The 27,390-nt window shown below is 34.4% G+C and overlaps 4 protein-coding genes across 5 annotated transcripts; 1 reads left to right on the top strand and 3 right to left on the bottom strand.

The window, feature by feature from the left end:
- Positions 1-1,820: 1,820 nt before the first annotated feature.
- On the top strand, positions 1,821-3,635 carry LOC132276147 (uncharacterized). The gene is made up of 5 exons (XM_059777432.1): positions 1,821-2,235; positions 2,425-2,565; positions 2,682-2,801; positions 3,194-3,289; positions 3,398-3,635. Exons 1-5 carry the CDS (start codon positions 2,017-2,019, stop codon positions 3,512-3,514), a joined length of 693 nt encoding a protein of 230 aa, XP_059633415.1. The 5' UTR covers positions 1,821-2,016; the 3' UTR covers positions 3,515-3,635.
- A 2,289-nt stretch (positions 3,636-5,924) lies between these two features.
- LOC132276146 (26S proteasome regulatory subunit S10B homolog B) lies at positions 5,925-10,279 on the bottom strand. Its single transcript, XM_059777431.1, has 10 exons — positions 10,105-10,279; positions 9,215-9,334; positions 8,736-8,872; positions 8,414-8,575; positions 8,179-8,265; positions 7,992-8,078; positions 7,676-7,813; positions 6,829-7,020; positions 6,653-6,751; positions 5,925-6,454 (listed from the first exon to the last, which is right to left on the bottom strand). Exons 1-10 carry the CDS (start codon positions 10,202-10,204, stop codon positions 6,380-6,382), a joined length of 1,197 nt encoding a protein of 398 aa, XP_059633414.1. The 5' UTR covers positions 10,205-10,279; the 3' UTR covers positions 5,925-6,379.
- A 1,287-nt stretch (positions 10,280-11,566) lies between these two features.
- On the bottom strand, positions 11,567-24,271 carry LOC132278634 (uncharacterized). Of its 2 annotated transcripts, XR_009471097.1 has the most exons (8): positions 23,834-24,271; positions 22,265-22,407; positions 19,844-20,115; positions 18,018-18,172; positions 15,067-15,329; positions 13,132-13,194; positions 12,159-12,346; positions 11,911-12,048 (listed from the first exon to the last, which is right to left on the bottom strand). XR_009471097.1 is itself a non-coding variant. In XM_059780473.1 (7 exons), exons 1-7 carry the CDS (start codon positions 24,084-24,086, stop codon positions 11,791-11,793), a joined length of 1,407 nt encoding a protein of 468 aa, XP_059636456.1. In that variant the 5' UTR covers positions 24,087-24,270; the 3' UTR covers positions 11,567-11,790. The 2 variants fall into 2 exon arrangements, 1 of the variants encoding a protein (XP_059636456.1); XM_059780473.1 differs by lacking the exon at positions 12,159-12,346 and having other exon boundaries at positions 11,567-12,048; positions 23,834-24,270.
- Positions 24,272-25,169: 898 nt separating this feature from the next.
- LOC132279100 (peroxidase 9) lies at positions 25,170-27,010 on the bottom strand. The gene is made up of 4 exons (XM_059781029.1): positions 26,744-27,010; positions 26,019-26,210; positions 25,754-25,919; positions 25,170-25,582 (listed from the first exon to the last, which is right to left on the bottom strand). Exons 1-4 carry the CDS (start codon positions 27,008-27,010, stop codon positions 25,170-25,172), a joined length of 1,038 nt encoding a protein of 345 aa, XP_059637012.1.
- Positions 27,011-27,390: the final 380 nt, after the last annotated feature.

Consider the following 27,390-nt stretch of genomic DNA (forward strand, 5'->3'; position numbering starts at 1 on the left):
TTTAATAACTGATTTATTGGAACTAAAAAATAGTCAAGTCTATGAAAACATAATTGTTGACTTTTTTCTGCTTTGACCTTCTGGAAAAAGTTATTTAATTGGGTTGTAGATTTATAAATGGAGAGAGTAGTAGTGGGTGGTACTTATACACAAATATATACACAAACACATGTATTAAAAAAACTTGGTTATTTACTCAATTTTCTTTTGTTATGGAGGGTATATTTGAAAATTACAAATCAAAACTATTCTCATGGCTTGTTATACAAACAGATTACTAGATATACTATATGAGAAGGGTTGTGTTAGACACGATAACCCACTGCAATGGCACATTAAGGGCGGATTTAAGAGTTGTCCGGATGGATTAATACTATAGATGTATCGATAGTTCAGTTAGTGTTTTTAGTTAATTTTGGCCTTAAAAAAAGAAAAAAGAATGCACAAATACTAGTAATAAATATATTTTTTTGGGCTTGGCTACAAATGATTATGATAATAAAATAAAAAAAATTATGGTCCACCCCTAAATCCGTCCTTGCATGGCATGTTTTCAGAAAAGGAGGGATCATACAATCAGACAGATTGAAGCAAATAGGTAAATATACAATTATTTCACAATATATTCAAAATGAAACTTAGAACTCGATATCTATAACAGGCCGAGTTGTGAATCACTCGGCCTGTTACAAATGGGATCATAATTAGATTCAATTATTGATCCGGTGTCATATCAAGCGCTTGGCTTAAAGGTGTTCGGGTGTATTACTCGGACAGACAGGGTGACCCGACTGCAACAGGGGTATTACAAATTCGAGTAGGGGTGAATGTTACAAGAGAAATCTTGTCTCATATAGGATTCGAATGAAAAAGTAAATGAGTATAAATGAATTCTGTAATAGCTTAAAACTTTTAAATGGGATCACGGACCACCTACCTGACTCATCACAACATCTCCCTATGAAGAGGGAGAGATCATACCATTGGCCAAAGTTCCTTTGGTTACATGGTGTAGACATTGAGTACAACAAAAATAAATGAATTTCATTATTTACAGTGTGTAGACATTGAGTACAACAAAAATAAATGAATTACATTGGTTTTTATCGGCCAAAAGATTGATTAAAAGACTTCAAGAGCCAAATAAAAAAATAAAAATAAAGTTTTTATTTTTTTATTCAGCGAATAAACATGATAGCATAATCAATATAGCAACAAGGTACCTCCTGCCGGCTGATACTATCCCTACCCGCATTGAAAATGTTCAACCAATACATTTAAGGCGGCAGCGTGCATGTCCCTTTCAAGGGCCACCTATTTGTCCTTTGAATTGGCAGAATCGACTTTTAAACGATTTTAAATTCTCTCTGTTTTTTTATTTTTTATTTTTTATTTTTTAATTTTTATATTAAAAGTAATTTAAAATTGAAAAGAAAAAATAAAATGTTCATATTGAAGTATTTTCTATATATTCAAAAGGAAAAAAAAGAATTCTAGTATATATATATATTTTTTCTTAGAGCATGTATATTGATCTCATAACACACACTAATTCAAATTACAGTGCAGTTCGAAAACGAAATTTCAAAAACTTATCTTCTGGATCTGGATACTACAAGGTAGTTTTTGATTATATGTGTTTAGTAGCTTGGCATTTTGTTTTATAATCTGAAGTTTGGTTGAGAACTGATAAAAAAAAATGCAAGTAACATACCCCACCTAAATTGATCTCTCATAAACAATTTAATGAAGTTCAACTACAAACAGATAGCTGATATCAATTTGCAACTGAAACTTCAACCTTCCTAATTATTATTATTTGACATCTTCCAGTATACTATTTCATGACCATCTTCAACTTTGTTATGTATAGAAGAATCAAACTTCTCCTTGCCTCCATCTTTCTTTAATTTTTTTTTCTCGAGAAAATTTTAAAAACCAGATGGATCTGCTTTTCAGATTGTAATCACTCATCATCTCCTTGAAGAAGTTGTGAGTTGCATTTGGTCTCATCTCATGGAAGATTATATCACAAACTTAGTTGTATTTGGTGTCATCTCATGGACTACAGCATTTCTAGCGACAAGAAGGATCTTCCCAAACCGCTCTTTCGATTTCAGCAATCGTATCGTCTCCACAATCCATGCTTCTTTAGCTGTGATTCTGTCTTCCCTCTCTGTACAACATTGGAGCTGCCCGGTTTGTCCCGTTGCTTCAAAATCTTCTCCCAAGCAGGTATTTCACTACTCGTTTTTTCTGTTTTTCGAGTTCTCGAGAATTGTTTTCTGAATGACAAACTAAGAAAGTCCTAACATTTCACATCATAAATCGTAGTCTACTGTAATGGTGGGAAAAATTAAAAAAAAAAAAAAAAGAAAAAGGTTTTATTGTTATTTGATACGGTGGATCTTGAATGTTGAGCAGATGCAAGCACTAGCAGTGACCCAAGCTTATCTGATCTATGATCTAATATGTTGCTTCTTAGACAAACATGTCAAGCTTGACAATATGGTCCACCATTTAGTGAGCATAGTTGGAATTGGTGCAGGTCTGGCCTATGAAATGGTAATATATATATATATATATATTTTGTGAGTTCAATTTCTTATATATATTGGTTATAACATTTTGTTTCTGATAATTAGAGAAAGATGATTTACAATAATACTTGTTATGTGTAGTGTGGATCGGAAATGGTGGCGGCCTTATGGATAACAGAGATCTCCAGTCCATTCCTACACTTGAGGGAGCTTCTCAAAGAGCTTGGTTACAAGGATACTGACCTTAATTTGGCAGCCGATGTATGTTCAATTTTCCAACTCTAAATGGGACATATGGAAACAATGCAAAACAAAAACAGTTTCGTTTTGATTTGATTGGCATTCCAAAATAGGCATATGGGAAACAATGCAAAACAAAAACAGTTCCGTTATGATTTGATGGGCATTTCAAAATTGTGTCGTATCCTCAGCAGTAACACGCGTGAGCGATCACAACCATTCGTTGCGGTACAACAGAGGATCCTTACTATTCAAAATTGATATCATTGATAGTCACTTTCAAAACAATTTCAGTTTCTCTTTTTGCTTCTTAAACATGAATTGAACACAAGAACATAATGTGACGGATAGATCCAGTTTTGTTATTACATGACTGAATTGTGATGCCTCACAGTTGACTTTGTTTTTGACAGATTTCATTCGCAGTAATTTTCACATCTGCTAGGATGGTGGGTGGACCATATCTATTATATGTGACTCTATATGCCAACAATCCATTCCTAATAAAGGTAAAATTCATATATATATATATATGTATATATATATATATATATATGTATGTATGTATGTATTTCAGCACGCCATTTTCTGAAATTGTTGTATGGTTGTTTGTCCAGGCAATGGCACTGGGATTACAGCTGGTTAGCGCTTTCTGGTTCTACAAGATTGCGAGGATGGTGAAGCACAAACTGACCAAAAGGATTACAACTAAAAAAGTTGAATCAACCCTGTAATCACAACCATTTAACTTTGGATTGTTTTAATCTACTGCAATCACAATTTATTTGTACCTACAAAATCTTGTATACTTCTCAAGATTAATGTAGTCATTGCTTTCTTTCTCTTCCTCCACAATACTTGTGCATATATATATATATATGTGTGTGTGTGTTTTAAGTTTCATTATTTGATGAATAATAAAAAAATAAAAATAAAAAATTGTAGAAAGAGACTTTAAACGTCATTTAGAAAAAATAATATGATAGGGAGAGTATTAAATGGTCCTCTCGATAGACATTCTTAGAAATAGGAAGAATCACACTAAAAAGGATGTCCTAAATTATAAGATGCCATATAGGCTTATAGCTCAATTAATCAATTGTATAAATTGATCGACTATGAGAGGGAATGTTTTCTTTATGACTCCTCTCTAGGTCATTTATGTTTACCATGATAATATGCCCCTTTAAGAGGTATGTATATTCTTCTTTCTTTTTAGGGTAAATTATAGAGAAAAATTACCTTCTTCTTCTTCTTCTTTCTTTTCTTTTCTTTTCTTTTCTTTTTTTTTTTTTTTTTTTTTTTTTTTTTTGGACAAAGACACTCCTATATATGAAAAATTGACCAAATTATCATTTGATTGTTTAGAAGATTTTTTAATTTTACAATTTAATAAATTGGACCAATCTACCCTCATGAATAATTTATAGATAAAAAAAAGTACAAAAAAAAAAAAAACTTTATATTGTTCACTTTTTTTTTTTTTTTTTTTTTTGTTATTTACTTTATAAATGTCCCAACTTCTTAAGAATGTAGACGTCTAAAATAATTAAGATGTTTAATCATTTCATCTAAAAAAAATTAAACCAATCTCTTTTTCTTAAAAATAAAAAAAATGGTACATCTGAAATTATATATCAAATATTATGCATTTCCCAATATAAAAGAAAATAAGTACCAGTATAACTTTATGCATTTTAACTTTATACATGCCTTTGTTTGTTTTGTTTTTTTTATTTGATATATAATTTAAGATGCATAAAGTTATACTGGTATCCTATTTTTTATTTTTAAGGAAAATATATTGGTTTAATTTTTTTTAGATAAAAGAATTAAACATCTTAATTTAAAAATAAAAAAGAAAAAAAAGTAATAACAAAATATAATTTATTTGAAATATATGTATTGGATCGTCTACATTTTTATAGGAAGTTGGGACATTTATAAAGTAAATAACCAAAAAAAAAAGTGAACAAAGGATTTTTTTTTTTTTTTTTTTGGCATAAATTGTTCATAAGAATAGATTGGTCCAATTTATTAAATTGTAAAGTTAAAAAAGTCTCCTAAACGGTCAAAAGGTAATTCAGTCAATTTCTCATATAAAGGGGTATCTTTGTCCGTCTTTGAATCTTTAGGGGATGTCTTTATCCAAAAAATAAATAAGTTTCATCTTTGCTAAACCTCTAAGGGTGTGTTTGGTAGGGTTGATTTGGAGGGATAGGGAGAGAAAAGAAAAGAGAGGATAGTGTAACTTTGTGTTTGGGTAACTTAAGTGGAGGGATAGGGAGGGATAAGGAGAGATAGGGAGGGATAGCTATCCCTCCCTATCTCTTATTTGCTTTCTCCTCAAAATTGAGAAGATAGGGAGAGATAGTGAGAGAAAGGATAGTGATTTTAGTGGTATTTTGATAATACCAAAATTATCCTCCACAAATCAATAGACAGATTTATTATTCCATTCAAGTCCCATGGTTATGAAAGGGTAAAAAAGTAATTTGTCTATTATCCTTTCTTTTCTTTTCTCTCCTCTATCTTATCCAAATAAAAATAACTATCACTTCTTTTCTTTTCTCTCCTATCTATCCAAACACAAATAGAAATTATTACTATCATTTCTTTTCTTTTCTTTTCTTTTCTCACTAATACTATCCTTTCTTTTCTTTTCTTTTCTCTCATTACTAATACTATCCAAACACACCCTAAGAGTGTGGCTATACTTTACCCTTGTTTTTAACAATTTAAAAGAAAGTTAAATACAATACCACGAAGGGGCATGAAGCTGGATCCCCTCCACTGAAGTAAATCATGTAACATATGCTTCTGGTTTAGACGCACTGTATCGTAGTGCAAAGTTGTTGCATAAGCGAGGTAAAATTGTTGCTTACAAGATCTAAATACCGAATGAAATGACACCAGAAAGGATCCAGATTCCGACGGCATGCCTTCTATACAACAATGAGACAAAAACAACCAGTTTGGAACTACAATTTTTCATCAAATAAGAATTACCTTAGCAATACATTTGATTTGTATTGTTGGTAACATTAGAAAATAACAATGAACACTTGAACAAGCAGTTTGACGCAATTACAATTTTATAATAAAGCATCAAAATGAAATCATCCACCGGGTTCCATAAAACACTTCACAAACAAATGCTAGATATCAGAAATAAAGTTATCAGATCAAATCATAATATGGCTTTTTTTTAAAACCCATTTTGGAACAACAAAAAGCACAATACCAGACGTGCTATCGAGAACAATGGAATGACCAGCATTCCATGGAAGCTCCAAATAATCCGCATATATGGCTACATTGGAATTGAACCTCCCAGATCAACTAGAACAGACCAGCAACTAAATTCGGATTCTTAAAAAGAAAGAATCTCACCACACAACATACATTTTGCCCCTTCAATGCAGCTGGTCATCTTTTCAAGCCGCTTAGGAAATACAAGTCATAACTGAACCAATGAACAGGACTGTTTTAAAGTGTGCAGCAGAGTTCTAAAAGATCCAGCTTATGTAGCTGGTAGCGAAGTAAAGGAAACGCACTGCCCTAATATCCATGGCTCTGAGAAACGAATAATCTTACTTCTACTCTTTCCCAAAATCAGTGTTGTAATGTGCGGTTGATTCGAGCTTCTTTGCTTCATTCAGCTTCCGAACAGCCTACAAAATTACATGATGCAATGGGCACATCAAACATCCCCTTATTGTTAAAAGACACACAAACTTCATTTTACTTCTATTCATCCACAGAATAGAAAGCCTCGTACAGGAATTCTCTATAGTGATGACAACCAATACCCAAAAATTCAACTACAGTACAAAATAAGATAGAGAGAATCATATGCTACGAAGATATACCTTCATGAAATCTTCGTGGATGACATAATCACGTTCTGCACGGATTGCTGACATTCCAGCCTCCGTGCATACATTACGAAGATCAGCTCCATTAAAGCCCTAAACAAATTGGAGGAAAAAGTTATACTATAGATCCGACAGTAAATTGTTGATATATACTAGTTCTTTTGACTCACCTCTGCAAGCTTTACAACAGCTTCATAGTCGATCTCTCCATGCTTGGCAATTCCAGCAGCATGGATCTTAAGAATTTCCGTTCTTGATTGCTCATTTGGCAATGGGATCTCTATCTTTCTGTCTAGACGTCCTGGGCGAAGAAGAGCAGGGTCAAGAACATCAGGTCGATTTGTTGCCATAATCATTTTTACCTGTAGCACAAATTCGACGTTATTAGATTTTCTTTTCCCAATTATAAAGAAAATATTTTGTATAGAAAAATTGGCAGTAAAAAAAAGATGCAGAGTTAACACACATGAAAACACAAAACACTAACAAACAATTCTATGTTTTTTCATCCTTGTGTGCAAGAAGCCCACATTATAAAGTGCACAGCTAATATGTGATTGGATAAAAATATCTTTCCGGGGCTCACCTCCCATAAATGGAACAACACACACACAAACAGAGATTTTAACGGGGCTTTTAAATTTCATTTATTATTAATCAGAGAGTGATGACAAGCCTGAATCAGATTTTAAATGTATTAAATGGTCATCTTAGTCCTGTGTCTGTGAAGTTTCTCACTCCACATCGAGGTCATATACCTATAGCATATTGAAATCTTATTTGAGACATCACTGAAATATACATTTACCAATGATATTTGCATGAATTAAAGGTTTATGATTAGTTGAGTGAAAAACTTAAGTGAAAGTCTATGATCACCAACGAGGCACCACCATTCTCTTGAGATTTTCAACAAAAACCAGCCCTTGAGGGAAAAGTGTGTGGTCATGTGCCTTTGTGCTATTCATGTGAGTACTTTTAACAATCATCTAGGAATGGGTGTGAACCAAGAGATACCTTCCCAAGCTGATCAAATCCATCAAGCTGATTAAGTAACTCCATCAAAGTTCTTTGAATTTCACGATCAGCACTTGTTCCCTCGCTGAAACGGCGTCCACCAATTGCATCGATCTCATCCATAAAGATGATGCAGGGCTTCAAAAATAGAAGCGAACCGTCAGAAATACTTTCTTTAGTCATAAGATACCACAAGGAGATAAACATTGATGATTCAGGGCTTGAAAAATAGAAGTAAACCATCAGAAATATTTTCATTAATTAGTTATAAGATACCACAAGGCAATAAACATTCTGCAGAAATCCGGGATCTTACTTGGTGATCACGTGCATATCCAAACATTTCTCGTATCAACCTTGCACTTTCCCCAATGTATTTATCAATTATGGCACTTGAAACAACCTAGAATCAGATAGGGAAAAAAAAAAAAGAGTACTAAATTCTTAGATAATGTTCATCAGAAGGGTACTCAAAAGCAGGAGATGCAAAATACAGTTCTAACCTTTAGAAAGTTGGCATCTATATTACTAGCAATTGCTCTAGCTAACAGTGTCTTGCCAGTACCAGGAGGGCCATAAAGAAGAACACCCTGAAACAATCAATATTTGAGATGCCTACTGATCAGAATTTGTGCCACCAGTACATATCATTCCCCACAAACACTGGGCCTATGTTAATGATGACGCAGAAAATAAACAATATATGACAAAATAATCACCACAAAAAACATGAATCACCTTGGGAGGCTTGATTCCAACTCTAATAAAGAGCTCAGGATTCATGAGAGGTAGCTCAATAGATTCCCTAAGTTCTCGAATTTGATCCGATAAACCACCCACAGCAGAGTAACTGATATTACCAGGATCCTCGTGGAGCATGTTATAAACAACGGGATCAACCTGTCAAACAGATTATACATAATGTTCAGCATCAGGCATCACCATGTATCGTTACATTCTCAACATCATTACATACATATTGTTGAAAGGGAGTAAACAATAGGATAATCAATATTGCCTCAGTTATAAAGTCTACAAGTAAAAAATCATATTAACTTACTTCGCGTGGAAGAGCCCTCATGATTGTCAGTGTCGTCATATCAAGTACCACTCTCGTCCCAGCAGTCAGTTTTTCCTTATCAACTTTATTACGGCATCCAACAACATACCTAGGACCGCTGCTTGCTTTAACAATCACTAAAATACCACATATGCAAGCAATCAATGTCGTTGATATGTTACACCAGTTCAAGAAAAGTTCTCTGAGTAAATATAAGTTCAAATTCAAATAGAAAAGGTCCTCCAGTTACTTGAAGTAACATCTAGCAGTTTAATTAACTAAAGTGCATGATGAGGTATCTCATTGAACACCTTAATCTCTGCTTTTCTTTTGGGGGTTTGAAACTCCCGGTGAATAACATTATTTGCTTCACATTTTGAACAAATAGGTTCAATAGTAGAACAAAACATCTAAATAGAAATGACAAACAAGTTACATTGCAAAAGGAAAAGAGAAAAAGTACATAAAAGAGTAATTACATCGTTCATTGTCAAGAGGCCTGAGAACTTCTCCAATGATCTGCCCAACACTCTGAAGAGACTTCAAATCATCTTCTGTTTTGTTGAACTCCTTCTTGGAAGCTCGCAAATTCTCCCTCACTGCATGTTTTAAATCCCCACTCGGATCAGCATTGACTACTAGAACAATTAACAAATGCGCATTTGGTATTGGATATACCATACGCAAAGTACTTTCCGAATATATATTTATATATATATATATATATATATATACACACACATCAACTGCAACAGTCCTGAAGTGAAAGAACATGTCGTCACACATGCCTTAATTTCAGTCCAAATAGTATTGTTTGATTGATTTCAGTCCAAATAGTATTGTTTTCACAATCAAAATTGATTATTGAGAAGTCTGGAAACATGTGCAATATTTTAATTCCCACTCAAATTAGATCAGCATTAACTACTAGCATAATTAGCTAATGTGGTTTGCGGTGTATCCAACATCAACCGCAAAGTACATTCCAAAATACATATATATGTATATTCGTGTGTGTGAATATATATATCCTGTCAACACATAATTTCTGTCCAAATAGTATTTGTCTCTATAATCAAAAGTCTGAAAACATAAGCAATATAGATTACATTCATTCACTAATTTTGACACTTGCTGTGCTTTCTTTTCTTCGATTATTTCTAAGAACAAAATAGAGGACACATAATATTTTTACTTAGATTTTCGGCAAATAAGACAATTCGAGGGTGAAGGCAAGCAATAATTTGAAATCAGTCATAAATCGTATAAGATTATTGAAATTCCATATGTATAATTGCAAAAAATGATAGACAAAAAAATAGATCATTAGGCATTGAATTAGGGTTTGGCATTAGGGCTATGGGCAGACCTGAGCGTACTCTAGATTCGAGTTCTTTATGCGAAAGGAGCTTTTTACGGTAGTCAGCCATCGCAGTGAGGCGTCGCGCTGCGTCTTCTCCGTCAGTCATCGCCGCAGTTAGAGAGCCAAAAATTTTGAGATTCAGGAGAGTCGGGTAAATTAGAGAACAAGAAATCAGTGATTCGTCTCACTATGGAAACCCTTTTTATATAATGCATAGGGAACTTGTTTAAGGGGATGTTATTACCAAACTACCCTTGTGTGAGGCAATATCGTTATTGGACATTCATCACCCTTAATTTTTTATTAACTTCTTTTCGCTTTTAGCAATTCATGGAAAAAAATAAAATAAAATTTGCATAAAAGAATATGTGAGGTATTTGGTGAAATATTAGTATTTTTCATAATTAAATTGTTTTTAAATTTATTTGGTAATAAAAATTTTAAATTATTAATTTTATAATAATATATTTTAATATGATGTTATTATATTTGATAATATTAATTTAATTAAGAATGGTGTAATTGTCGTTATAAAAAATAAAATGACAAAATAGTAAAATATTCAACCTCTCTTTAGAATATGATTTTATTCCCCTCCAAATCCTAACCTTATTCCCCTTCAAATCCTAACATTATTGAAACGTTTTATTGAACTAAATTTAGTAACTATTTAAAGCATGAATTTTTCAAAATAAAAATACAAATAAAAATAAAAATAAAAACTTTAAAACAAAGCAATCCAAACCCCCTCAATGTATTGGGTATAAATTTTTTTTTTTTTTTTTTTAAATGGATATCTTTAGATGGACACGTGTTTTGAGTCTGCTCATAATATGCTAATTCAATAATTATTTATCCATCAGCTGCATATAATATGCTAATTCAAGTCCGGAACTATATTTCCATCTTTAGGATCAGAATTCTACCCAGAGATTTCACTCCCATGACAAGAGTGACGTGAATCGAAGACATACTCAAGATACATAAATAAAGAGATAAAATCAAAGCAACCTTTGAGTAATAAATATCTCAATCCAACAATTAGACAATCAAAGGAAGCTTATAGTTCGTCATTTGATAGCATTTTCAGAATGTCGAGATTCAATTCTGACTCTCTTAGTATTACTTTTGAATTCATGTTAGGCCATATTGTATGCGACATAAAGGTTAGAAGATAACAATAGACCATAAAAGTGGGTCACACTCGTTTACAACCTAGGACTGAAGGACACCATCCCAAGCCTGGGAATGCCAGAACAGCACAGAGAACAGTTTGTAGGGTATAAAATTAATCAACCAAGGAGGCCTAAATTCTATTGATGTATCTTGATAAGTTAGTTCTAACACCCTTTTCTTGATAACTTGATTTCTACCATCCTATATTGCTCCAAAACTGATGCAAATTCCCAATAAAAAGAGATTGAGTGCAAGAAATTAACTAATGAACTTCTAGGTATACATCTGTAGATTATGCAAAAAGAAAAAATGACTACTATTTGGCAACTCACCTTTTCAATGAACAAAGTTTCTTGTTACATGTGGTACAAAAGACCTTTCAGTAGTATGGGAATTGCCCTCTACTAAACTCATGATAGGACAATCTTCCACAATACCCGTAACGGCCGTAACCCCCAAAAGAATGCAAGCTCATCAAAATATTTCAAGACATAATGGTACACATGCTTTTGCAATCTAAGAATAACTGTGGCTCTTTGATTTCTGCAACACCTCCTTCAGCACAAAAGCTATTCTATGTGACATGTGATGTTCCAAGAACCTTTCTTTCACCCTCTCGTAACCCCTCTTTCCCATTGTCAGTCTCGTCTGGACATGTGTGGCTAGTTGGACAATGTTCTTTGCAAGTGGTGCTACACCATCTTTCCCGGCTGGATGCAACAATCCAGTTGTTTCATTTACCACAATTTCCATTGTGCCCCCAGCTGCTGTGCCCTGTCATACAAAATAACATACAAAAATAATGCCATCAATTGCCCAATGAGAATGCAGAATCTGCCACAAACACATACACGTTCAAATAAACACACGAGAGACGAACCTACCCAACCAAATAAAAGAAGTATGTCACCTCTAAAAGAGGAATAAATGCATGATTCATACATTTCTAGAATCAATAATACCATTCTGAGTAAAAGGGATTCATTTGGCTAGCTGCATAGCGTATTTAGCAGTAATTCGGGTGGCATGACAGCATGGTAGTTTGCGTAGAAATACCAAAACAATAGTTGGTCTGCAAAATTTGAAGATCACAACATAGGGTGTTTAACATTAGAGCAAGAACAGTGACCACATCTCCATCCTACTTTGCACATTCAACTATTCAAGGCAAATACAATATTATCCCATCTCCATGTTCAGTTTCTAACAAATAGAATAATCTCCTTGCATTCCACAACACAAAACTAAATATGAAAATTAATTAAAGTCATATGACAGGAAACTTTTTAAACAAAATGAAAAAGGAAAAAGCAAGACAGGTGACATTGGAGGTGGGGTTGGGGGTGGCGGAGATTATTACCTAGTTGATCCCGATTAATTGAGATTGTGGGGAAGTATGGACCGAGTACAAATCTGGTTATATTAGTTTATAAAGTTCTTCTGTATAAAGGGTATCTTGGTAATTCGGTTTAAGGCCATAGAAATGGGGCCATGTTGGGACTTTTTTTTAAATTTTATTTTCTTATTTTCTTGTTTTTTAAAAGAGCTTATCTATGTATTTTGGGTTACATATGGAGGGTCAAATTTATTGAATAAAGATCCAATTTCTATAATCAAACTTGGTCACCAAGTTTCCTTAATCTCCAGAGACTCCAGTCCTTTATATAAAGCATGTATTATAGCCTAGTTTGGAGTGCGGAAAGCTTTTACAAAGGCTAAAAATTGAAAGGAAGGCACATTACATGCATGCAAAAGAAACCAATTAAACACCAGACTATTTTCAAGCATATTGGTATACAAACTGAGCACAAATCATCAACAAATGGAGGAGAGTTCAGAATTTAGTTTAGGCCTTACCAATACAGGCAGCTGAAAAGCCATAGCCTCGATAGTTATCCTCCCAAAGCACTCCCCTCGTGCCTACACAAGAATTTGCTAGAACTTCAGCATCAAAGCGTAATTGATATTGACAAACATATGTCATGAAAGGGAAGACCAAGATTAATAAAAGAAACCACAAATTGAAAAAGACAATAATAGTAGGGAAGAGTTACATTCTATATCCAGCCTAAATGGCACCTGGGAGCAACAAATGTTAAACAGATTCGCATATTTACCTTCATCAAATTTTGGTGTATCTATCATGATATTTTACTGAACAATACTCAGAATCAGACAACAAGGTTTAGGAGTCCATAAAGGGGCAAATATTCAGTAAAGTAATTCTTTAGGTTCTTACTTAGAAGTAGGCGGCTTCTCTCAAAACAGTTCCTCCAAAAACTATGTTCTTTGCAAGATTAAAAGCTTTGGACAAAACTTTGCAAGTCAACAATTAGTTCTTTGCATGTAAAAGTTGTAAGTGGAGGCATAGGGGATAAATTTTTAAGTATTATTTGGTCAAATGGGACTCTGTGGTCTCTCTAATGAAGGATGGTGGATTGGTGGTGATTAAAAACATCTGTTCACTCAACCTAGTGCATTTCGAAAAATGTTGTACAAGTTTGCAAAGGAGAGGAACAATCTTTAAAGGAGAGTCTAGAGAGTTGGACAATAAGCATGATGCTGACAGGAGAGCATTCTCGGGAAGTTCGAACCACTCATGGGATGAGGTTGTGAAAAGGCAATTGGAAGTGATGAGGGAAATTCTCTAAGCATTTTGAGATACGGAAAAGGGACGGGAACCCTTTTCTAGTATGACCACTGTCTCAACTTGCAATAAGGATCCTTTTAAGGAATACCTACGTGAGACTTTTCAACATAATAAAAAGGCTCTAGTTGATCACTCAGGATTAACTGTAAGGCAATTATCACTTTCCTCAGATTCCTTTTATTTACAGCACATTGAGGTGGGGATGGCCTTGAGATGAATGGCCTCTTGGGACAACCAGTTTGAAGTCTGATCTATTATAGGATGTTGAGAAGGGAGATCCTTGTTGTAATCTGATTAAGAGGTGAAAAATTATTGTGAAACACTGTTGCATGCTTAGAAGGAAAGGGGGTTAGTGAACCATCTGTTGATGCATTGCCCAGTTGTGTGGGACATATCGCCTTTCTTTTCTCTCTTTTTGGATCCATTTGATTAGCTAGTTCAGTAGTTGATACATAGAAAAGTTTGAAAGGATAGATATGGATAAGTGAGTGAGTCAAAGCAATTCGGCAAGATGTGACTCTCTGCTTGGGGTGGAGTATTCTGTGCCAGAGGTTCAGACAACCCTTTTATGGGTTAGAGATGCCTATTTGGAGATTGAAGTTTCCGTTTTGAGCTCCTTTTCTTTGGGATCACAATGGAATCTTTGTTTTCTAGATCTATCTATCTTTTTAGATGCAATGATATAATTTGTATGGTTTCAAGGTCATGGTTACATGGGTGTGTACTATCTGGTTCTCAATTAGTGTACTTCCATATATTTAAAAAATATTACAAAAAGGTAGCAAACTCCATAACATAACACCAATCTTACTCGGATCCAACATTATCATAGAATAGCACTTAAGGCTAGATTCAACTCAAATGCAGAAATAGCAATTTAGTAAAGAAAAGAGTATTATTAACATGAACATCATTTTTTTAAAAATATTATCCTTTAGGACTTTGTAATAAATTCCCAATTAACACAATAACTCCTTTTATCAGCTCATAGATCACTTATGATTTAATTCATAGCATGAAAAAAGACAATGAACAAAATATGAAGGGAAAAGGCAAGTCGTGATATTAAATTAAAAACGTAATTGCTTGTTGAAAATAAAAAAGGTAAAAGGTAATTGACAGTATGAATCAGCAGAAAGCACCTGAGAGTTCTGAACAAGGACATCAATTGAAGCCAGATAAGGAGCTACATTCAGGGTTTTGTTGACAAAGTGTACATGATCTTGAATTTTTTTCTCTACCACAAAGTTACGCAGTTCTGTTTCAAACTTGGTCTGAGCCTGCATGTCACTTCCTACTATTACTGCATGCATTGGTGGCACCTGCAGTTTCTTCTCTTGGATGAGTTGCAAACTTTCATGGAAGGAACGGAGAAATAGATCCTGACCTTTCCCTCGTGAAACACCTGCAGTTATGTACCGCTTAAAATATATAGAAGCCACATGGAACTATATAAATGAAGAACTTGAATGTCATACTAACAGAAGAGAGTAAAAATTATATTACCAACATGAAATACTAAGCATTGGTACAAATATAAGATACAGACATGACACAAGGACAAGCCAAAACTACAAACTTATTAAAAAAGTAAGATACAAACAATTTTTATAGATAAAATTTAGGAAAATGACATTTGTACTCTTGCACGCCACTTGCTTTTTAAAAAAAAATAAAAAATTTAAACAGTCGTCCTTCAAAAGGATTCTCACATTCGAACTATCACAAGAAATTAAGAAGTATTCTTATCTCCACTTTTGAGATGTCATTTGTCATTTCCTTTATTAATAAATCAACCGGAGTACAAGAATACAAAAGTGGAGTTCGGATATCACATCCCATAAACTTATTTAATATACGCAAACATTACTGAATGACAACTATATCTAATATCTAAGGGTACATGAAATTTATAACTTAAAAATTATATATTCACAATCACTACGGGCGTATAAAGAAAGTCATAACAAGGACTCAGCATATATGTCTATGTCCATATACATATGTATATGTACACATACGCAGAATCTGACTAGTGCTCTCCATCACCCATGCCTGCTCCTTTAATAAAAAAAATTATTTTTAATATGGACGGACTCTATAAATTTTATATAAACCTATAATTTTTTTTTTTTCTCATAATTATTAATTTTTCAAAGCTAAAATAAAATCTTATCCAATATACATGATTCATCAGTTATACATGGGTATAAAAGGTGTCAGGTTATGTGTCCGAAATTAAGAATTTCATTTTTAAATTATAGACACGTCAAAATGTTTAGACACATGTCCAAGAGAGTCAGAGAAGTGTTGGTATCCCACACATTCCTAGCATGGACATGACTCCTTAGTCCTTAAAAGTGTCCATACCTCTTAGTTTCATAAATATCTACATATTGCAAGGTTCCTCCCTAGAAATGTTCATCTTTCTTTATTACACTAAATATTGAAATTTGTCTCCATAATTTTAAGACGTTGATATCGCAGTTGATATTATCCATGTTATTTACATTTTTTTAATTAATTTTTACAAATTTTCTAAAACACTGTCAACATCTAGCAATATCCGGAATTTTTGGTGCTGCTATATATCTCTTTAATCAATAATTTTATTGACTATCTGTATTCAACTTTAATGCTCAGTGAAAAATTTGAAACAAAGTTGTAGCAAGTGCCACCATACAATTGGAAGGTGGGGAAATAAAATCAACTTCCAAAATAAGGGCAAACAAGTTAATGCATCATTGTTAGCAAACAAGATCCATAACACAATATCAAAGTGTCGTGAAAAGAGAGTTCATGGCGTAGTTGATTTTTTGGACTCTCTGAGAGTTTAGAGGCCCTATTAGGCCTTGTGTATTTTCTGAGGGCTGTGTTCCCCTTTTGAATGCTTCTTTATACAATCTTTACTTTAAAAAAAAAAATATTAATAAAAAAAAATAAAAAAACAAGAGACTATAACTCAATAGCTGGGTCTATATCAGGATTTGACATGATAAAGACACATTGTCATGGACTAATGGAAAATAGAAACATGAGCATGGTGAGGATAAGACAAACAATTAATTCCATTTTCTATCTTCCTTCCATCAAACTCTCAGTTTTATTTGACACTGATTTTTTTTTTTTTTTCAATAGTCTTTGAATTTTTTATAGAAGCCCCTAAATATTTTCTCAGAGCAAGCATTTCGACTCTCTCACATCCAAGATAGTCCACATTGCACAGACTTGGACATGGGACATGGATTGTGTTTTAAGCTTCTCACATGGTCACACCATTGCATAGACTTGGACATAGGACATGGTTTTGACAAGATCAGACCTCTAAAAAGATGCCTGAGTTTTTGAAATATTTTATACAAGCCCCTAATTTTTTTTCCTTACAGCAATATTCCTCTTCTATACTTGAATGAAAGGCATGTGCCCAAATATATCGAAAGAAATGTCCAACAATATTGGCTACCTGCTAGCCTTTTAAAAGGGACATTACCAAGTTTGGTTCCTTTAATCGAGGGTGTTAGAGGGGATGGACTAGATACAGATCTAACCTTTGATAATATTTTCACAAAGTGGCTTCTCTAAGGTTTCAAACCAGCATTCACAATCAACCGCTTGCTAGCCTTGTCTATTTAAAAACAATAAATATATATTTCAAATTGTAACATATTTAATTATAGTTTGCAACATATTCAAGTGTGCTTAATGGATGTCATTTCCAGCATGGCACTTATCCTACATAGAAGAGTCCATGCCAATTATTGCAAACCAAGGAATGCAAATAAAAAAGCAGGTGCATTAAATTCCACTTCTCAGAAACTATGGTTCACCAAGCATACAAGGACACATGTACGAGGCAATCTAAATTTGCACACCCAAGGTCATGAAGAATACTAAGGTCAAACTGAACCCTCGATGTAGTCAGATATGGACTCAAGCCCTACTTAACAACCATTGCACCAGAAAAGAAGCTTAGTTCCTTTAATCGAAAGGTGTAACATTATCCCTAAAAAAGAAGTGGGCACAACAATATCAACTTTTAATTTCTGTAACAAACTAACCGAGGAAAAAATTATCATCAACTAAAAAAGCATACTATTGATGATGGCAAAGAGAAGATCTTCATTCCGCACTCCAAGAGATTCCCGGACATGCTCACGGAGAACCCTTTTTGCTACACTGTTTTCAGCTACATCCATCAATTCTTTGCTATTCCCAAGGTGCACAACATAGGTCTCAGGCATTTTAATCCTAAAACATGTGAAAGTGAAACATAAATCTTAGGTAAAGTTGACGACAGGAAGCTGCTGTAAGAGAGTATACTGCAACATAAATACAAAAAACATAACAAGAATCCACGTTTTTCAGTAAATAGAGTAAAGAGTATGTCATTACATATCAGATCATTTGACCCTACTACTACATCAAAAGTCAAAACTTAAAATGGCTTCTTAAAGTATAATAAAATTTTCAGAGAGTAAATTTAAATTTTACATGACCCGCTAAGGGAGTTAATGAGTCACTATAGGGAAATTTTACCCTGGGGAGATACTAATCAACGAACTCAATCTTGAGTTATGAATGTTAAAGGTGCTGCATATAAGAAAACATTAAGATAAATTATGGAATGACGGGTGACAAGGAAGCATAGAACTAATCCAGCTGAAATATAAATGTTCAAAGAAGACAAATGGTGCCTCCCATGAGAAGATGTGCTTTGGTTTGGAAGTAGACAACAAAAAAAATAGCCTATAAGAGGTTGAAATTGTAGCTTAGGTACCCTGATGCAGGTTTTTCTTCTATAAGAGAACCAAAGTTGAACTGGATTCTTCCACATCTCAACTCAGTCCAAGTTCAAATGATCTTAGGGCCTAGGCTTTCCAACTCAAGCCCCGTGTAGAAGGACACCGTCAGCAATGTTACTATGGCGCATTGCATGAGGACCAAGCATCCAAAAGTCTAACTGACTATTTCAAACTCAAGAAGGCATATCATAAAATTGATATATTCATAATCAACAAAGAACTAAAGTAAAGGTGCTAGAAACCTTCACGATTTCAACCACCAAAAAGCTGGCTCCTTATTAACAGGACCAAGTGTTTCTAAATCAAATGAAAGAGTACAAGGGAAAATGAGATGGGTTTATGCATCAAAGAGTCCACAGGATCCAAAATCCCAAACTTCCAAATAGAGATTGAGAAGTTTCAAATAATTCCTAGACACAATTTCTAATAAAAAAGTTTTCTGAAAAGATATTTTACATTCAAAAACAAAAATGTTGGTTCCTAGCAATGTTCCCTTATATCACCTCACCCAAGTATTACCAGTTGTAAAGTATTTTGCAAGACATAATTAGAGCATCAATCATCATTGCTGCATCCCAAGGCGGCCCGTGGTGGTGGCAAATAGTCCGAGTATTGGCACTCAACACATGCTTAAGCATGACTGAAGCAATTCATACCATTAGTTGCCGACACATTCTGGAGATTCTTTACATTGTACAAGGAAAGTGGTATTCAGCTTCCCATGTTTTTAGCGACTATCACCAATTTCATTGTTGTTTAACCATGAAAAAGAAAAAGAATCCATTTAAACAATGTCATGTGGAAAACGATAAAAGCAGCTGTGCTGACTGTAAATGGAGTGAAGAATGCATTTCTCATTCTTCTTTATTGTGATGGCAAATAAAAATGCAAATACTCAATACATATTTGTACAACATTTATAGGAACTCCGAAAAGGCCTAATTGGTCGAACTATCGAACACTTTTAAGTTTTAAGATAAAACACACGTAGGATAAAGCCACAGAAGAACCTCAGTACATTATACGTATGTGAATGTACCCGCCTCATGGCAAAAGAGGATAGCAAAAGATTTGAATAATGCAATATATGGTACAACTAAAGATGTCAGAAGCATACCCTAAACGCTCACGAGTCCGGTTCTTCCAGTATTCTGCTGTCGTATGTGAATCAATCATGGCACCTGCAACAAAAGGGAGGTGCTTGACATACTCCACTTTAAAGTAATGCCCTCGCATTTCATGAATCCACCACAAAACCTTTGGAAGAACACGAGGGACATTTTCCTTGAGAACAGCATCCGGCCACTTTCCAGCAACAGCTGTATTTAAGATGACCAAATCTGCTTTAAGAGCTGCATCTATAGCTTTTTGACCCTTTGCAGAAAATACCTAAAACAGTTAGGATACTCACAATTAAATGGTAATTCCTTACTTGTGCAACAAAGACCAAATCACCCATTCAAGATGAGAGAAAGAAAATTAAGAAAACAGATTTTAGCCAACACTAAACTAGAAAGAGTTTAGAGTTAAGTCCAAAAAAAATCAAGAGCTCCACAAAGGCAGTGGTTAAAAAACATAAGTGCTTCTCTATAGGAAAGGCCAAAAAAAAAAAGGCAAGTACATCAATTATTGATTCATTCTGAAATAAAATTCACCAATTTATAGCTAGATCATCAAAATTCAAATGAAAGAACCACATAGTAATTTTACTATGTGCACAAGCATGAGCACACAAACACACGAACACACACACAAACACACACACACACAGAGTAGAGGTTATATCAATGAAATTCTACAAACAAAACTAATATGGAAACAAACTGTCCAAGAAATTTCCCCTGCCGCTGGGGTTCAAAAAAATTTCAATTGCATTTTCAGTAGAAAGCACTCCTTGGAAGCATATTCAACAGGATGAGGACCCTTCTCAAGGTAAGTGTAGAATAAATCTCAGAAATCACACAATTAGGGACTTCTGAAAGCTGAATTAATTGCAGTTCAGGACATTTGCAACACACCCTTGAAACTAATTAAATAATTAATATCGTCATTCATGACCAAATGCTGAAGAGCATGACAAAGACATGAACCTACACCTTATTATCATAAATGAGAGACATTTTACCATATTTCGCAATACATAATTAACATAATTGATGGATGCTTCAAGGGTTTAGGTGCCCTATTTGGCCCCTCTGTTGTTTTTGAGTGATGGTTCCCTTTTTGAATGCCTTATATTAATACTTCACTTATAAAATTATAATAATAATGATCTTTCCTGCTAACTAAGTCATACTATAAAGTATCATGCACACACATCTCGTTGATAAATCAGGATTAGAAAGAAGGGGAGGGGTATTAGTTACATGTTTTAGAACCAATTTATTCATTCTGTTGGACATAACGTTCTTTGAAACAAAGAAGCGAACAGTCACTACAGACAAAGCCTGAAGCAAAATAATGATGGTGATGATAGGTAGTGTTTAAATGAGATATTGGATAAAGGTGAAGATGCATTGGTATGTTCCTTTTTCCTTAATTCATTAATTTGCACAAGGAGATAATTAAAACATTATCTAGGGATTTAAGGATTTGGAGTGCCAAAAATTCTTTATTAAAATCCCAAGGTAGATTTATCATCTACGATGTGAGCAATCAATTAGTAATATAATTGTCATCACAGCCACCACTGCGACAACCATGGTCGTGCCATCAACAAAACCACAAACCAACACAAACACACTATCTAGGGATTTAAGGATTTGGAGTGCCAAAAATTCTTTATTAAAATCCCAAGGTAGATTTATCATCTAAGATGTGAGTAATCAATTAGCAATATAATTGTCATCACAGCCACCACTGCGACAACCATGGTCGTGCTATCAACAAAACCACAAACCAACACAAACACACTATCGCCACCACCACTACACCAACTAACAAAAACTTGATAGATATCCAACAGAAGTAAATTTCAAAAGAATGGTTTCCTAATCCTGTAAATCCCTTCACATTATCTAATTCTCAAAAGCTTCCAACCAATATATATATATATATATATATATAGTCCTCAGAATATTTTATCCAAAAACAAACGAGAAGTTATCACTATAAGAAAGTGTTTCTACAAAGCAAGTTGAACACAAATTAAATTTGATGTCCAATTTTCCAATGATGATTTGCAAGATTAGAATTTGCATAGAGATAATAATTTTTAAAAATCTACATGCCACCGCAAAGACAACCAACAGTTCCACAAGAGCCAAATTCCAATTCCATAAATGATGATTCACACGACAATTTGGGCCTAATTTACTATTCTTAACAATCTACAAACTACTTCAAAGATGAACTTAAACATCCACAAAATCAAAACCATTGTTCATGATTTATGAACCACTGAAATCTGCTGACTCAAATACAATCTGTATGCAGCTCTCTTTTCAAATAAAAAATTTGAAAGCAGGTAAATTGCAAAATATGAAAGCTTGTTGTTGACAGTTAAGATGACCTTTTGGCCAAATGAAATTTTTAGTACCTGTACTCCTCGGTCCAACATCTTTTGCTCCAAACTGTAAATCACCTCATCTGATTCTGCTGGTTTCTGGTTAGTGATCCAAACAACTTCCGTACCAACACCTCTTAACAAAAATGCTAGTTCCATCAATAGTAAAGGTCCACCTGTTAACAGATGTCGCTAGTTTAATACCTCTTGCATAAAAATATTGTAAAAGACAGCACAATGTCTACAGTAATACTGCGTTAGAGAGAGAGAGAGAGAAAGAGAGATTCATTATATGTTTCCCCCAAGAAGGAAGAATAAAAAATATAAAACTATACAAAAATATAAATAAATAAAACATATATATGTACAAACTAACATAATTAGTCTTTAACAATAAAGAAACTTGATACATTACTTCCTGTTATAAATATGAAGTGGTTCAGTGAAGATATCAAACTGTTCTAGTTTTCAATGAATTGTTATTATTTAATAGTAATTCATTGTGGGAATTATTTGTCTATAATCAAATAATGCTAAAGTAACAAACCAACGGGCCAGTAGCCTAGCGGTATCGGTCTCTTGCTTCCCAAAGAGAGGTCAAGGGTTCAAGTCTCAGAAGAGACATGTATGTGTAAGTACCAACTAGGAAAAAAAAAGGTAACAATAAATTGTTCACTTAGGAACGTAGTCAACAAGATGACGGACATTACATAAATTCCAAAAATCATCATAATCTTTCAACTCCCTCTTTAGTAACTCTTATAACAGTGTTACAACAGCCACTATAAACTAGAAAATAAATAGCTTTGCTAGAAATGACCTGATAAAACCCTCATTCTCAACATGTCTCTCTCATTTTCCCACATGAATAACTTTGTCAAAAGTGAAATACATAAAAGAAAGACCGAAGCTGAAAAAAAAAACCCTTAAATAAAATGATGGAGCAGATGATGCCACCATGAAACTTTGATATCAAATCTTATGTGGCCAGAGGGCGCACTTGAATTATCAACATGCCAACATTGGACAAATAATCAAATTTAACCAATGTTACCAATTCAAACAACATTACTAGCTATCATCGCTATTACATTCAAATCCAAATTGCTGTATCAACCATCACAAGTTCTATTGTTTGGTGTATGGTTCTGATTTAGTTCCCAAAATATCAAGAAGCAATTTGACGAAAATACAATGCCCATTCATAGTACCAAATTATGGGGACCGCATTGTTATACCAGGTTCAGATTCCAACTCAATTTTCTTTTTATCCTACCTCTCTGTCAAATACTGCTAATTTAAGCCATGTTTTATCAAAATTTGGAAGTACACCTTCAACATCAACTATAGCAACAACATAGAGGAAAAAAAAAAAAAAGCATAATTATTGTGCCATTTCTTTTGAAAATCCTAATTAATTGAATGATGTTGTTTGTTTGAATGAGAGAAAAGACAGAGAAATAAAATTCTACAAAATTGTTTTATTTCCTTGGCAATACTTTAACATTCTTTTCCTTTCTCTGTGTTTGCGTATATGTGTGTGTGTGCGCGCGTGTATATTATATATGTATATATAGAGAGAGGGAGGGAGAGGAAGTGTACCAGAAAGAGAGAGTTCGTGAGAAACCAAGAGAACCAGCTTTGATTTCATGAAACTAAGTGGATTTTCCTGGGTTCCGACTCGCTCAGTCGTGCGAATATTGTTGTCTGCATCGTCTTCGTAATGATGAGTGTTACAATAATCGAAGGAAGCTCTGGTGAAGAACACGATGGCAGTGGAGAGCGAGAACAATACAAGAATCATCATTGGCCATCTCTTCCGTAATGAGATCAACACCGTCGAATGCTTCGCCATACTATCGTATAATCTCTACGGTTCATGTATACACATATATAATTCAAATGCCCTTTATCACGTTACAGATCCTTGCAATTATTCTAGGGTTTCGATCTTCGATTTGAGCAAAACTGTGGAGTAGTTCACAGTAGTTACCACCACCAGCTAGACTAGATCTTTGATTTAAGGCGTATGTCCGCAAACGCCAATCAGAACACCATTTACTGAAGATACAAAACGACACCGTCTTCCAAGAATCATTTTGTCCATAGGTTTGGTATAAATATTGTACATTACTGGGACACTTTGCTACTCACCAGTCACCACTCGTGCAATGTAACACTGAACTACAGTTTGTTTTAAGTCCTTAGTCCTCGTTCCTTGGTAGATCAATCGTTTGATGGGATTTTGAAATTGGATTTAAAAAGTCTTGCTAGAAAATATTGGTCACGTGAGTACCCATAGGGATGGATCTAGAAATTTTAATGATTGTAATAATTAAACTTAATGAAATTACTTAATGTATAAATTTTTTTTTTTTTTTTTTTTTTAATTATAAATTTTTACTTGTATGAAAGTCGTGATTTAATTTTTTATTTTTAAGACATCAATTCCATAATTATATATGGGTTGATGGAGTGTGACTAAGTCCGATATGCTCTCAGGGTGTTTAGAAGAACAATTGAATGATTGTCGCCTATTTATACCTACAGTTTTTATTTTTTTTTCCACACAGTGTATGAGCAGGCATCTTAATCGATTGAGTACTCTATGGTGAATTGGTGATAGAGATTATGATGCTTGTATTTCATGGCACTGGAGGGAAACCGGAGACTTCAAATTTCGTTTTTATAATTTGTCAGAGTTTTAACGGTCATTTAGATGTAATTGAGGCATACTAATATCCACTGTAATTGAGCTTGCACATTTTAATCAAGAAAGTAATGTAATACTAGTAGCTTTCAAGGCATTACAAATTTCTAATTCATTCACACTTCAAAGACAGATTAATTATCAAGCTTCACAGCAATTCAAGTTCTAAGAAAGTAGAACATCTCACAAATCCACCATACATTATTTACGAGGTGGATAATTAGTTCATCAGTTAGCTCGACGACAGTTCTTCCTAATTTCACCATTGTTGGCAGTGAGAGGACTAATGTTCCCCATTCTGACCATGGATTTAGCAAACTGGCTAAAAAACAGACCTTCATCATCAGCATAGCTCTTAACCAGCTCCCTAGTGTTCCCAACATTTCCGGTCAGAAGCACTTCATCAGAAGTGAGAAGTCCTTTTCCCCACAGTATGAGCTTGAAGTATGCGTTATCGAATCTCACTGGAGAGCCAAAGTCCAGCGGGGAGATGTTGTTATCGCCACCGGACCTAGGGCAAACTGATTTCAGACCGAAGTAGTAGGTCCTTTCTAGGGTTTCGTCCGGTTGGTTGTTCCCATTTTGATTGTACAGCCTCTGCTTGAATGTCACACACCTTGCCACCCCAATTGTATGACTCCCTATGAAACAAAATCCATCAAAATCAACAAACATTTTTTTTTTTTTTTTTTCATTCCGGAATGGTAAAGCAAACACACACCATTTTGCCCACGCACGAGCTTAAAGGCCCTTCGGTGTAACAAAATCAAGAAGCCTTTGTTACTATTTATTATTGAGAACAAAATGCATACCTGAGAGTGCAACAAGGTCCACTTCATTGAGGCCTTGGCGATTGAAGAGCGTTAAGAGGTTCTGGATGGTGGAGTTTGGGGGAGGAATGTTGGCGTTCGAGCCACTGAGACTAGCTGTCTTGGAGTCCCTTCTTCCCAGTGGCAGTTCCCAATTTGGTCCGCCGCTCTGTTATGCCACACCACGTACATAAATATAGTCGGATGTGCCATTCCAAAAAAAAAATTACTAAGTTCAAGTTCAAGTTCAAGTTCTCAAGTTGCTTACGAGCACGGTGGAACCTCGAGCAGCAAGGGCTAGAATGTCAGCACAAGAGACGGTCCGAGGGCATGCAGCTTCTAGCTTAGCTTTGATCTCGTCAATCACTTCAAATCCTCTAAGGGAATTCTGGTTTGGTCCTGACCTCTTTTCGCTGGCCATGTTCGAGGTATCATCCAACAAGACCGATGCGTCGCAGCCCTACAAAATCAACACAATTGAGCTTATGATTGAAAATAAACTAGCAGTGACACAATTTCAAAATATCAACTTCCTAAACAAATTAACAACAGGATTGAGCTTATGATTGAAAGTAAACTAGCAGTGACACAATTTCAAAATATCTACTTCCTAAACAAATTAACAACAGGAGGTCCTCAAGAGGGTGGTGGCAAATGAAATAAGACTTATTTGGATAAAACCCTGTAAATTCATACTTTTAAAAAATGAATAAAAGACAAATAAATCAAAACATTAAAGAAGAATAATAAGAATATTTTATATAAAAAAAGCCACACCATGACTGACATCTCAAACAGAGTAGTACTGCAGATTTTAAAGTTGGAACATTGATCCTTATTAAATGAAAAGCATGTTTGAGAACAATATAAAATAAAAATAAAAACATCTTAGAACAGTAGCATGAGCAAACCAAATTATTTTATAAACCTATATATGTATGTGTGCATGCAAGTGTGTGTGTGTGTGTGTGTTAGACATTGTAAAACCAGAACCTGTACAAAGCAATCATGGAAATGGAGCCTAAGAAGAGAGGCAGCCATCCTAGGCTCTTTGGCAATGGCTTTCTCCAAGACTGATATGACAATGTCATTAGCTTGAGGGCAAGAGAACTGGTAGAACTCTGGGGAAAGACCGGAATACCCTCCCCAGAAAGGACCCCGGCTACCCCACCCAAAATTTGAACCTGGAAAAGCCATGGAGGGGGAGGAAGACAAAAAAGCCATTACTACAAGACTGAACACAACTTTGTAAGAAGCCATTGATAACTCAAGACTCTAGGAATAAGTTCTCTGATGGGCTTGCTGATTGATATTTGCTTTGTACTAGTTGTACATATATATAGAGCTCACTCATGTGATCAAATCAACCACTCTTCCTACCAAATCCTCTCAGAAGAAGATACCTTTTATAGACATGCACATGACCATGTCAACTTGTAGCCTTTTACACTCTTTGCATCATAATGTGTATTGCGTGTGTGTGTGTGTGTGTGAGAGAGAGAGAGAGAGATAGAGAGAGAGGAGTGGATTTGTTGATGATTGAAATGTTTTTGGTTTCAGTTTCACCTGCTCCAAGAACAAATATAGGGGTTATCATATGTCATCCACATGACTTCCTTGGTCAATTATTGAATATATAT

This window comes from Cornus florida, unplaced genomic scaffold (genome assembly GCF_030987335.1).
Source record: "Cornus florida cultivar Cherokee Brave unplaced genomic scaffold, ASM3098733v1 CherokeeBrave_3.0.0_Hap2_Chr10, whole genome shotgun sequence".
In the NCBI taxonomy this organism is placed as follows: domain Eukaryota; kingdom Viridiplantae; phylum Streptophyta; class Magnoliopsida; order Cornales; family Cornaceae; genus Cornus; species Cornus florida.

Coding starts and splice junctions, on each gene's coding strand:
- LOC132276147 (XM_059777432.1), top strand. CDS start 2,017: ATGGAAGATTATATCACAAACTTAGTTGTATTTGGTGTCATCTCATGG. Junction 2,236..2,424: donor CAAAATCTTCTCCCAAGCAG/GTATTTCACTAC, acceptor AATGTTGAGCAG/ATGCAAGCACTAGCAGTGAC. Junction 3,290..3,397: donor ACAATCCATTCCTAATAAAG/GTAAAATTCATA, acceptor TTGTTTGTCCAG/GCAATGGCACTGGGATTACA.
- LOC132276146 (XM_059777431.1), bottom strand. CDS start 10,204: ATGACTGACGGAGAAGACGCAGCGCGACGCCTCACTGCGATGGCTGAC. Junction 8,873..9,214: donor GCCTCTTGACAATGAACGAT/GTAATTACTCTT, acceptor GTGGTATTTTAG/TGATTGTTAAAGCAAGCAGC. Junction 7,021..7,675: donor GATTTGATCAGCTTGGGAAG/GTATCTCTTGGT, acceptor TTTGTGCTACAG/GTAAAAATGATTATGGCAAC.
- LOC132278634 (XM_059780473.1), bottom strand. CDS start 24,086: ATGGCGAAGCATTCGACGGTGTTGATCTCATTACGGAAGAGATGGCCA. Junction 15,330..18,017: donor TCTCTTTGCCATCATCAATA/GTATGCTTTTTT, acceptor ACATAACTGCAG/GTGTTTCACGAGGGAAAGGT. Junction 13,195..15,066: donor TCCTTGTTCAGAACTCTCAG/GTGCTTTCTGCT, acceptor ATTCTTGTGTAG/GCACGAGGGGAGTGCTTTGG.
- LOC132279100 (XM_059781029.1), bottom strand. CDS start 27,010: ATGGCTTCTTACAAAGTTGTGTTCAGTCTTGTAGTAATGGCTTTTTTG. Junction 26,211..26,743: donor TCCATGATTGCTTTGTACAG/GTTCTGGTTTTA, acceptor TTGATTTTGTAG/GGCTGCGACGCATCGGTCTT. Junction 25,920..26,018: donor CTCGAGGTTCCACCGTGCTC/GTAAGCAACTTG, acceptor GTGGCATAACAG/AGCGGCGGACCAAATTGGGA.